The sequence below is a fragment of the Oncorhynchus mykiss genome, chromosome 12 (assembly GCF_057628025.1).
Source record: "Oncorhynchus mykiss isolate SJ-2025 chromosome 12, ASM5762802v1, whole genome shotgun sequence".
NCBI lineage: Eukaryota > Metazoa > Chordata > Actinopteri > Salmoniformes > Salmonidae > Oncorhynchus > Oncorhynchus mykiss.
The window spans coordinates 90406129-90418175 of record NC_143033.1 but is presented as its reverse complement, the minus strand read 5'-3'; the positions used below and the strand labels follow the sequence as shown (position 1 = coordinate 90418175).

Genomic DNA, 12047 nt, shown 5'->3' with positions numbered 1-12047 from the left:
CTCCTCTCATTCTCTGTTTAACGCGTCTCTCTCCTCCTCCCTCCTCTCATTCTCTGTTTCACCCGTCTCTCTCCCCCTCCCTCCTCTCATTCTCTGTTTAACGCGTCTCTCTCCTCCTCCCTCCTCTCATTCTCTGTTTCACCCGTCTCTCTCCCCCTCCCTCCTCTCATTCTCTGTTTAACTTGTCTCTCTCCTCCTTCCTCCTCTCATTCTCTGTTTCACCCGTCTCTCTCCCTCCCTCCTCTCATTCTCTGTTTAACGCGTCTCTCTCCCCCTCCCTCCTCTCATTCTGTTTCACCCGTCTCTCCTCCCCCCTCCTCCCTCCTCTCATTCTCTGTTTCACCCGTCTCTCTCTCCCCCTCCCTCCTCTCATTCTCTGTTTAACGCGTCTCTCTCCCCCTCCCTCCTCTCATTCTCTGTTTAACGCGTCTCTCTCCTCCTCCCACCTCTCATTCTCTGTTTCACCCGTCTCTCTCCTCCTCCCTCCTCTCATTCTCTGTTTCACCCGTCTCTCTCTCCCCCTCCCTCCTCTCATTCTCTGTTTCACCCGTCTCTCTCCCTCCCTCCTCTCATTCTCTGTTTCACCCGTCTCTCTCCCCCTCCCTCCTCTCATTCTCTGTTTCACCCGTCTCTCTCCCCCTCCCTCCTCTCATTCTCTGTTTCACCCGTCTCTCTCCCTCACTCCTCTCATTCTCTGTTTCACCCGTCTCTCTCCTCCTCCCTCCTCTCATTCTCTGTTTAACGCGTCTCTCTCCCCCTCCCTCCTCTCAATCTCTGTTTCACCCGTCTCTCCTCCTCCCTCCTCCCTCCTCTCATTCTCTGTTTCACCCGTCTCTCTCCTCCTCCCTCCTCTCATTCTCTGTTTAACGCGTCTCTCTCCCCCTCCCTCCTCTCATTCTCTGTTTCACCCGTCTCTCTCCCCCTCCCTCCTCTCATTCTCTGTTTCACCCGTCTCTCTCCCTCACTCCTCTCATTCTCTGTTTCACCCGTCTCTCTCCTCCTCCCTCCTCTCATTCTCTGTTTAATGCGTCTCCCCCCCTCCCTCCTCTCAATCTCTGTTTCACCCGTCTCTCTCCTCCTCCCTCCTCTCATTCTCTGTTTCACCCGTCTCTCTCCCCCTCCCTCCTCTCATTCTCTGTTTAACGCGTCTCTCTCCCCCTCCCTCCTCTCATTCTCTGTTTCACCCGTCTCTCTCCCCCTCCCTCCTCTCATTCTCTGTTTCACCCGTCTCTCTCCCCCTCCCTCCTCTCATTCTCTCTCTCCCCCGTCTCTCTCCCCCTCCCTCCTCTCATTCTCTGTTTAACGTGTCTCTCTCCCCCTCCCTCCTCTCATTCTCTGTTTCACCCGTCTCTCTCCCCCTCCCTCCTCTCATTCTCTGTTTCACCCGTCTCTCCTCCTCCCTCCTCTCATTCTCTGTTTCACCCGTCTCTCCTCCCTCCTCCCATTCTCTGTGGTCCATGGACTTTAATCAACAAGTCATTGGTTAATTGGAAGCCCATTAGTGGGTGGTTAGTACTGTGGGATGGTAATAATGAGGAGATAGATAATAGACAGCTTTGTCTGCTGCTAACACTGGAGATAGGAGACACACACACACAGCCTGGGCTGCTGCCTCATACACACACAGGGAGATTGTGTGACATATTGTGTGTGTGTGAGAGACAGGTAACATGTATGTGTGTATCTGGAATGTGTCTGTCTGACCAGAGAAAGCTACAGCAGCAGAAGAATCCAGACTCCAGGGGCAGAGACTGGACCAGTCCAGACCAGCCCTGTATTACCCCACACTGTCAGTCAGTCACAGAGGTGTTCGGATCGCAACACGTGGCATTTCTCACATTCTAGGTGTGGTGGTGCGGAGCCGCCGGGTGGCTTATTTAACCCGGGGCAGGCTGGCCTCCTGCAGAGCCTACCCAGAAATGAGTGCCCCTCACTGGGCTACGGGGGAGAGAGGGGACTGGGTGTCTGGAGGAAAGAGGATTTATATGGAAGTCTGCTCCTACAAACAGTACAGAGAGTCTTTAAAAATAAACCTCCATCCCAGACACAACAGCCAATTAAACTAGAGAGAGACACACCCAGACAACTACCACAGTGTCACTGTCTGGCTACTGGAGTTTCCCGTCCCAGGTCAGATAACTGATCCTGTATAGGGGCTAGTTCAGCTGGGCAGAAGGTTGTGTGTGTTAGTGTATGTGTGTGTGTGTGTGTGTGTGTGTGTGTGTGTGTGTGTCAGAGTATGGGGGTTAGAGTGTATGTGTGTGTCAGAGTATGGGGGTTAGAGTATATGTGTGTGTCAGAGTATGGGGGTTAGAGTGTATGTGTGTGTCAGAGTATGGGGGTTAGAGTGTATGTGTGTGTCAGAGTATGGGGGGTTAGAGTGTATGTGTGTGTCAGAGTATGGGGGGTTAGAGTGTATGTGTGTGTCAGAGTATGGGGGGTTAGAGTGTATGTGTGTGTCAGAGTATGGGGGGTTAGAGTGTATGTGTGTGTCAGAGTATGGGGGTTAGAGTGTATGTGTGTGTCAGAGTATGGGGGTTAGAGTGTATGTGTGTGTCAGAGTATGGGGGTTAGAGTGTATGTGTGTGTCAGAGTATGGGGGTTAGAGTGTATGTGTGTGTCAGAGTATGGGGGTTAGAGTGTATGTGTGTGTCAGAGTATGGGGGTTAGAGTGTATGTGTGTGTCAGAGTATGGGGGTTAGAGTGTATGTGTGTGTCAGAGTATGGGGGTTAGAGTGTATGTGTGTGTCAGAGTATGGGGGGTTAGAGTGTATGTGTGTGTCAGAGTATGGGGGTTAGAGTGTATGTGTGTGTCAGAGTATGGGGGTTAGAGTGTATGTGTGTGTCAGAGTATGGGGGTTAGAGTGTATGTGTGTGTCAGAGTATGGGGGTTAGAGTGTATGTGTGTGTCAGAGTATGGGGGTTAGAGTTGAAACCCATCATAAAAAATGACAAAGCACATACATTTCAACTGTGACCCCGGGTTTAAAGCCCTCTCACAAAGGAGAGGGGACGTGTGTCTAGTCTATAAAAGTATTCTGGCCAGACCGGGGAACTGAGTGTGTCTGGGCTGGGGTGTAAGTTAACCAGCCAGTCGGCCCCTCCCTGGGACTCAGACTGGCTGGTTACTGACACTGAGGGGGGCCAGAGAACTGAGGGCTTTAAGCCAAACAGGAGCTTCAGCCTTAACCAACCACCTACCACATATGTCAGAGTCAAGGCCCGCGGGCCACATCCGGCCCGCAAGAAGGTTTTTTACGGCCCCTGGGATGATCTTGATTTATTATTAGAACCGGCCCGCAGCAAGCCGGCAGCCCGCAGATCTTTTACACGCACCAATACTACATTTCCCACAATGCAAAGGTGACGCACCGAGCAGTAGGCTGCTTCATTTCAATATTTATTGGCACAGCAGTCGTCAGCATCACAGTAAAATTAACTTTCAGATACCCATCAAAAATGGCAAAACGGAAGGTGGATATTGAGAACCGGGGGTTTCAAACAAGGTGGGAGTCGGAGTATATGTTCACGAAGGTAGCTGGAAAACCTGTGTGTCTTCTGTGTGGAGAAAGTGTGGCGGTACTGAAAGAGTATAATCTGAGACGACATTATGAAACGAAACACGCGGACAAAAACAAGAATATGGACATGGAACAAAGGCTACAAAAGGCAGAGGAATTAAAACGAGGCCTCAAATCTCGACAGGCTCTGTTCAAAAAAGCCAAATCACAAGGCCAGGCTGCTGTCAAGGCCAGTTTTATTTTGGCAGAAGAGATCGCTAAATCAGCCCGGCCATTTACGGAGGGGGATTTCATCAAAAACTGCATGATTAAAGTTTGTGACGAAGTTTGCCCAGAAAAAAGGCAACTCTTTTTAAATGTGAGTCTGAGCAGAAACACCATTGCCGAGAGAGTAGACCAGTTGTCCATCAATCTAAAAGAGCAGCTTGTGAAAAAGGGAAAAGATTTTATTGCATATTCCTTGGCTGTGGATGAGAGCACCGACATTTCTGACATTGCCCAGTTGTCAATTTTCATCCGCGGAGTGGACTCCAACCTAAGCGTGACAGAGGAGTTTTTGGCTTTACGTCCTATGCATGGCACAACTACGGGGCATGATTTGTATGAAGAGGTGTCAAGATGTGTAAATGAGATGGAGCTGCCTTGGGAAAAACTCGTGGGTTTGACAACCGACGGAGCACCTGCGATGTGTGGACACAGGAGCGGACTGGTGGCGAAGATACGGGAAAAGATGCAAGAGGAAAACGCGACAGGTGAGCTGACAGCTTATCATTGTATCATACACCAGGAAGCGTTGTGCGGTAAAGCCTTGAAAATGGAGCATGTAATGAGCATCATCACGCGCACAGTTAACTTTATCAGAGCCAAAGGTTTGAATCACCGCCAGTTCAAGGCATTTCTGACGGAGTTAGAAACGGAGCATGGTGATTTGCCTTATCACACAGAGGTGCGATGGCTAAGCCAGGGAAAGGTGCTTCAAAGATGTTTCGAGCTTCGTGAGGAGATTTGTCTGTTCTTGGACAGCAAAGGGAAAGACACAACACAACTCCGAGACGAAATGTTTCTGTGTGAAATGGCTTTTCTGTGTGACATTACGAGTCATCTGAATGCAATAAACTTGCAGCTGCAGGGTCGGGATCGTGTCATCTCTGATATGTACAGTACAGTGAAGGCATTTAAAACCAAACTGACTCTGTGGGAGACGCAGATGCGGAAAGAAAATTTGAGCCACTTTCCCAGCTGCCAGACCATGAAAGAGAAGCTCTCTACCAGTGCGTTCCCGAGCACACAGTTGGCTGATAAAATAGGTATGCTTGCCGCTGACTTTCGACGCCGATTTGCTGACTTTGAAGCACAAAAAAGCAGGTTGGAACTGCTCGGTAACCCATTTGCTGTTGACGTGGAAAGCTCACCACCAAACCTCCAAATGGAGTTGATTGACCTCCAATGCAATGATGCACTGAGGGCAAAATATGCGGCAGTGGGTGCTGCGGAGTTCGCCCGTTTCCTCCCCGGCACAATGCCCCAGCTGCGCATCCAGGCTGCTCAAACGTTGTCTATGTTTGGCAGCACATACCTGTGTGAACAACTGTTTTCTTTGATGAACCTGAACAAAACATCACACAGAAGTCGACTTACTGCTGAACACCTCCACTCAATTCTGAGGATTTCTTCAGCTCAGAGCCTTACCCCGAACATTGATGAACTTGTGGAAAAGATGGGACACCACCAAGTATCACCCTCAACCTCAAACAAGTGAACATTACTGTGCAATCACATATTTAGAGTTTTTACTCAGTTCAAGTTTAAAAGTTAAAATTTAATATTTGTTTTCACTGCATGTTACTTCTCCTTAAACAAAGTGTTGTTTTTGATTAATAGATTTTTGCACTTTATTTTTTTGTATTTCAATCCAATTATATTTTAAAAATATTTCAGTTGAGTGGATGATAGAAAATTGCTATTATTGTTTTTTCTTTGAAGTAAATTTAGCCCACTTTTGCTAAAATAGAAAATATAGTCTACTGATGGTGCCTTGAATACCGGTTTCTTTCATTTAATGTTCATGTTATGGGGATATTTATATAAAGGAAATTTGTCTTTTGTGTCTGTTGAAAATTAAAGATTACTGACAGAGCCATAAGAAAATATTGCTTTATTTATCTGATCATATTGTAATATATTTGTTAGGTTTTCAGTAGGTTCAATTAGGTTCACTAGACTATATGCGTCATTTAAAAATTTTTCAATGAACATTCGAACAGTCCGGCCCTCGTCTTGTAGCTGATTTTTTTATTTGGCCCTCCGTCCATTTGACTTTGACACCCCTGACCTACACAGTGTAATGTAGTTCACAACAGTTCAATCAGGAAGGCTGGTCTGAATGCTTGTTTCACTTCGTCCTGTAAGCAGAACACAATTCACTTTGTTTTCTATTCTACGGGCATAGTGGGAATGAAGACAAACATATCTTCAGCATGACGTCTTGTTTCTTCTCCTGTTTCCTGTTAGCCATGTGAGGAATGTCATTCACCTATTTACCTTTAGCCAATCAGCACGGCCCAGTAATGCACATTCCTCACGCTGACTGTTCAACCTATGAGCTCACTCTTGCAATTATCACCTTCCTCTCTCTCAACCAATGGGTGTACATCTTGGGACGTATTTATATGTCAACTTACCCATGTTCTCTCGCTTGCTGTTTTTCAACTAAAGTTTAGGACAACCACTATTTAATAAAATGTAATATTACATTGTGTCTCTGATGTTGATTCAGCTGAGCCTGTACTCTATTGAACTGTATTATATCCTAACCCAACTAACTGGTAAACACAAGAAAAGATGTCTGCCATCTTGGACATTGACAAATGTCATCCACACAATAAAGAATGTAGTAATGATCAACAGTGACAGTTTGGGAGATGGACAGATGTCCAGTGGGGTTATCCTTTACCTTGAGGCTCAGTAGTGTGCACTTTGTAGTGCCTTTAACAGACTGTGGCGTGCACTACTGGTGTCTACTATATAGTAGTGTCCTTTGCAGAATGTCCATGAAACTTTACCTTGTTCTTAGTGTCTGTGTGGCGGCTCATCTGCCTCCTCTCATCATCCCAGCGAGCTGTAGCCTCCTTCAACTGTCTCTCCTTCTCCTGCTGCTGCCGCAAGCCCTCCTCCTTAGCACCACACACTGACGTCTGCAGCTCCGCTATCAACTATGGAGAGAGGGATGAGAGAGACACAGATTAGATGGGAGAGGGAGAAGGGGGTGATGGGTTGGGATGAGAGAGGGAGAGACAAATTGAGAGGGGACAACAGTGACCCCTGAGGAGCACCATTCCAAGAGGGTTGATATAGATACATCCCCTTATGACACAAACAGTATTAAACACACTCTAAAAAAACTGACTATGGGGATCATGGTTGGTGACCCCTGACCTGACCTCAAGATAATTACATTTGTCATTGAACACCAAATGGGAATTGATTAGCCAAGTCCTAGGTCCAGGTCTCTAGTGTTCGGTACAGTACAGTTCAGTCCTAGGTCTCTAGTCCTCTGTACAGTTAAGTTTAGTCCTAGGTCTCTAGTCCTCTGTACAGTACAGTTCAGTCCTAGGTCTCTAGACCTCTGTACAGTACAGTTCAGTCCTAGGTCCAGGTCTCTAGTCCTCTGTACAGTACAGTTCAGTCCTAGGTCCAGGTCTCTAGTCCTCTGTACAGTACAGTTCAGTCCTAGGTCAAGGTCTCTAGTCCTCTGTACAGTACAGTTTAGTCCTAGGTCCAGGTCTCTAGTCCTCTGTACAGTTAAGTTTAGTCCTAGATCCAGGTCTCTAGTGCTCCGTACAGTTCAGTTCAGTCCTAGGTCCAGGTCCTTAGTGCTCTGTACAGTACAGTTCAGTCCTAGGTCCAGGTCCTTAGTGCTCTGTACAGTACAGTTCAGTCGTAGGTCCAGGTCCTTAGTGCTCTGTACAGTACAGTTCAGTCCTAGGTCCAGGTCCTTAGTGCTCTGTACAGTACAGTTCAGTCCTAGGTCCAGGTCCTTAGTGCTCTGTACAGTACAATTCAGTCCTAGGTCCAGGTCCTTAGTGCTCTGTACAGTACAGTTCAGTCCTAGGTCCAGGTCCTTAGTGCTCTGTACAGTACAGTTCAGTCCTAGGACTTAGAGTTTTTCCTTCAGTGACAGACCCTGTTTGTTGCTGTTTTTTGAACAGATGCTGTTTCAGGAAGCGTTTAGTTGAGTCTAAATGGAACAGGAGTTTTTATGCTAATATAAGAGAGAGTGTGGGCAGCAAACAAATGCTGCATTAACATCAAAACACACAGCTTGTTGGAGCCGGATATGAAATGCTTAACATATTTCCCAACAACATGATGTCACTATCTGTAGGACACCATGGGAGACAGAAATGCATCTCTGGTTTAGTTACTATTAGGTACAGACTCCATTAGTTAGTGTCAATGGTGTGTCTCAGCAATAGTCTCACAGTTCTCTGTCTGTCCTGAGAAAGAGAGAAAGAGAGAGAGAGAGAGAGGCAGACATACACAGAGAAAGAGAGAGACATATCGAGAGAGGAGGAAAAAAGCTCCTAGCTTTTTGAAAAGTAGAGTGAGTTTGTGTTGGTTAACTTGTGGTACACATCAAGATGAAAAGGAGCAGCAGTAGCTTTGAAATACCCCAGTCAAAATGAACATTATATTTAAGCTGCAGCTGAGAGAGAGCAGAGAGAGAGAAGAGAGAGAGCAGAGAGGGAGAAGAGAGAGAGAAGAGAGAGAGAAGAGAGAGAGCAGAGAGAGAGCAGAGAGAGAGAAGAGAGAGAGAAGAGAGAGAGCAGAGAGGGAGAAGAGAGAGAGAAGAGAGAGAGCAGAGAGGGAGAAGAGAGAGAGCAGAGAGGGAGAAGAGAGAGAGCAGAGAGGGAGAAGAGAGAGAGCAGAGAGAGAGAAGAGAGAGAGAAGAGAGAGAGCAGAGAGGGAGAAGAGAGAGAGAAGAGAGAGAGCAGAGAGGGAGAAGAGAGAGAGCAGAGAGGGAGAAGAGAGAGAGAAGAGAGAGAGAAGAGAGAAAGAAGAGAGAGAGCAGAGAGGGAGAAGAGAGAGAGCAGAGAGAGAGAAGAGAGAGAGAAGAGAGAGAGAAGAGAGAGAGCAGAGAGGGAGAAGAGAGAGAGCAGAGAGAGAGCAGAGAGAGAGAAGAGAGAGAGCAGAGAGGGAGAAGAGAGAGAGCAGAGAGAGAGAAGAGAGAGAGAAGAGAGAAAGCAGAGAGGGAGAAGAGAGAGAGAAGAGAGAGAGCAGAGAGGGAGAAGAGAGAGAGCAGAGAGGGAGAAGAGAGAGAGAAGAGAGAGAGCAGAGAGGGAGAAGAGAGAGAGCAGAGAGGGAGAAGAGAGAGAGAAGAGAGAGAGAAGAGAGAGAGCAGAGAGGGAGAAGAGAGAGAGCAGAGAGAGAGAAGAGAGAGAGAAGAGAGGGAGAAGAGAGGGAGAAGAGAGGGAGAAGAGATGAGAGAGAGCAGAGAAGAGGGAGAAGAGAGGGAGAAGAGAGAGAGCAGAGAGGGAGAAGAGAGGAGAGAGAGCAGCGAACAGGGATAAGAGAGGAGAGAGAAGAGGGAGAAGAGAGGAGAGAGAAAAGATAAGGTAGAGGAGAGAAAAAATAGGAAGAGAGAAAACTACTCGCTCAGGCCCGTTGAACCGCTCGCACTAGGCTAGACAGACAGACAGATAATTGTTTACTGTACATTAGTTCAACTCAACTCTTCGTTCAACAGTCTTACTGGAATCCTCTCATTGAGTGGGAGTTATGGGAATGAGCGACTTAGCCGACCGCAGAGGGAGAGATTAGACTGATTTAGTCAGCGGGACCAGCCACATGAAAGCAACAAATGGTCCATTATTATGGGAACATCAGTTCTGGGCGTAATAATTATTTTGCTTATAGATTCTCTAGCATCTCGTCTGTAGCCTGGAGTGATAATATAATATAATGATATAATGACTCATTAACCCTGTCTTTCTTGTTATTCTTGTACCTTTATACCTAGTCTCATATCGAGGGCTTCATCCGACTGTACTGTACTGTAATTGGCCTGAACAGGCCGTCTTTAATGTCACAGGCTGGTTGGTAGCTCTGTTTAGGCTGGGTTTGCCTCACCTCAAAGTGAACATACAGAATGAAAGGCAGTTGCAGGGCCTCTCAGAGTCCGGCTGGCCATTTATCAGTTCTCTATGACAGACAGAGTGTGACACAATGAACTCACTAGGGCCTTAACAAGAACCAGAAGAAAGTGAACTAATGCACTCCCAGATCAGAAGCAACAAATAGTTACATAACACCCAGAAGGGCATGATTGTCATTTACATCACGTATCTTTCAGTTATTGCCTGATTCTACTAGGATGTTAAGTACTTCTATGCATGAAATAATAATAACAGTAGCAAACATGTGTTTCCTGCTCCTAACTGGATTCAACTTGTTATTACAAGCCTTTCCCATGTTCAACCAGCAGCAGTGTTGAGATAAAGGGCTGGGGGAGCTCCCGGGGACCCCCACTGTTGCCTCATCATTAACCAGAGAAGAGAAACAAACCGGGCTGGGTTCAGAGGTCGCTCAGGAAGGCCACACTCAGCAAGACGATTAAGCGGCCCGGATTTCAGAGACGCTAATTATCGAAGCTCAAAGGACCCTGTGTGTGTGTGTTGTATGAGTGTGTGTTTGTTCACACTGTGTGTGTGCGTGTTGTGTGTGCGTGCATCCACACTGCATGTGTCTACCCTAGTGCCCTCAGGATAACGTATGGCGGCTTGCTCTGTTTTAATTGGGATACTACTACCCATGCTGCAGTGCTCTCCCTGCGAGAGAGATCGATGACCTCTGACAGACACTTAGGGGTTACACAGTGAGGGCAGCCTCCAAGGTTCAAAGGCCCTCTGTTTACATTCGATCCAGTTGCCCCCAGGGCTCCTATGCATTAAAACCTATTTAGTCCCTACACAACACCTTTGAAAGTCAAGCAGCTAACACATGCTACAAATACCAACAAATAGCGTGCTTTAATATGGTGGGTAGACTTCCTCTGAACTTAGAAATAAACACATGCATGTATAATGTCCTTAGAGCGTTGGGTTCAGTCGTTGTCGAACACATGGAACTGGGGCTTTCAGCAACAGAATGCAGAGGAAGGGTGTGAAGTTGAACTCGTGCGAGCGTTAGTTGCACCCCTTCAAAACAGAGGATTAATCTTTTGGAGCCTCTGTTGACGGAAACTTTACCTCGCCACATAGCAAAGACGAGTAAACACAGAGTGAACTTTCAACTACCACCCGAGAGACGTTTGATGTCGGGGGCATTGTGCAACTTCATAAGCTCCTGTTTTCTCACAACATCTGCTTGTCAACCTCGCTTTCAACTCAACGCTGCCGCCGTCAAAAGTGGACCCAAAACAGGGGGATTGAAAAAAAAGAGAGTGAGAAAGACAAAATAGTTTCTCCTAAGGTCATGATTTAGCAATTAAAGCCTGTGATGGAATATGATATTTCACCCCTATATTTCAGATTATGATAGATCTAATCTTCTTTGTTTTCAAACATAAAAACAGTGACTTGTGTTGTTTTAAATTTTTTATACTGCCCAGCTAAAAGGCGCTTTGAAGCCACAGTCTGAAATCTGGGAATCTTTTCAACGGTCATTTCAATTCTTTATATTTTTGCTTAAAAAACAAATCTCAGACTGTAGCTTTAAAGCCTCCCACATGTCCAAACAGAGCGAGACGAGAGAGAGAGAGAGAGAGAGAGAGAAAGGGTAGAATGGGGGGAAGAATGGAGAAGAGGAGGAATGGCCTGGTGGTTTTGATTCATGAACAGAGAGGAGAGTTCCTCTGGCTTTAACTGCTCTCAGTCTGAGGAGATTAGGTTTAATGTTAAACATATGGTCCTGGCCAGAGAGGAGAACCATCAAACAACACCCCTGACGTCATGGCCAGGGAAGGGGAGCGGGAGAGAGAAAGAGAGGGGGGGGGGGGGCACGAACAAGTGTGTGCATGTGTGTGTGCATGCGTGTGTGTGTGTAATAGGCACCTAAAAGTACCTAAAACCCTCATATCTTCCAGCTAATCCCACCTGGGTTCCGTATTGCTGTATGCAAGGCGGTGCAAATACATAAATAGGATTCTATATATGGATTAAAGGCAAATCTGAACATTGTGAAACAACTAGAATCAAACAGTAAAGTCTACCTCTTGGGTATAAAACCTGGCTAACTAACTGGGCCAGGTTTCCACACCACCTGTGAAGTGCCTGGACCAAAGCCTGGCTAACCTTCGCCTCAGATGCCTCTGGATGTTACACAAAGGCATGAGAGATAGAAAGAGAGAGAGAGAGAGAGGAGAGAGAGATGAAAAAAAGAAAAAACCTAGGAGGTAGAGCTTAGACATTTAAACATGTAGATGAATTTGTCTGCAGCATTACGTTAAACTTGGTGTGTGGTATAGATGTGTGTGTTGTAAAAGTGTGTGTGTGTATTTGTGTTTAAGCAGGGAGGGAAGGGGGGAGT

At 46.7% G+C, this 12047-nt stretch overlaps 1 protein-coding gene across 4 annotated transcripts in view; it reads right to left on the bottom strand.

Moving 5' to 3' along the window:
• LOC110538761 (centrosomal protein of 112 kDa) overlaps positions 1–12047 on the bottom strand; it is a 198183-nt gene that overhangs the window by 34433 nt on the left and 151703 nt on the right. For all 4 annotated transcript variants that reach the window (XR_016485399.1, XR_016485398.1, XM_090193994.1 and 1 more), the window contains one exon: positions 6584–6733. Coding sequence is in view for 2 of the 4 variants with exons in the window: in XM_090193994.1 (XP_090050120.1) it covers positions 6584–6733 (150 nt within the window). In the remaining 2 variants the exon portion in view is untranslated. The remainder of the gene's footprint in view (positions 1–6583; positions 6734–12047) is intronic.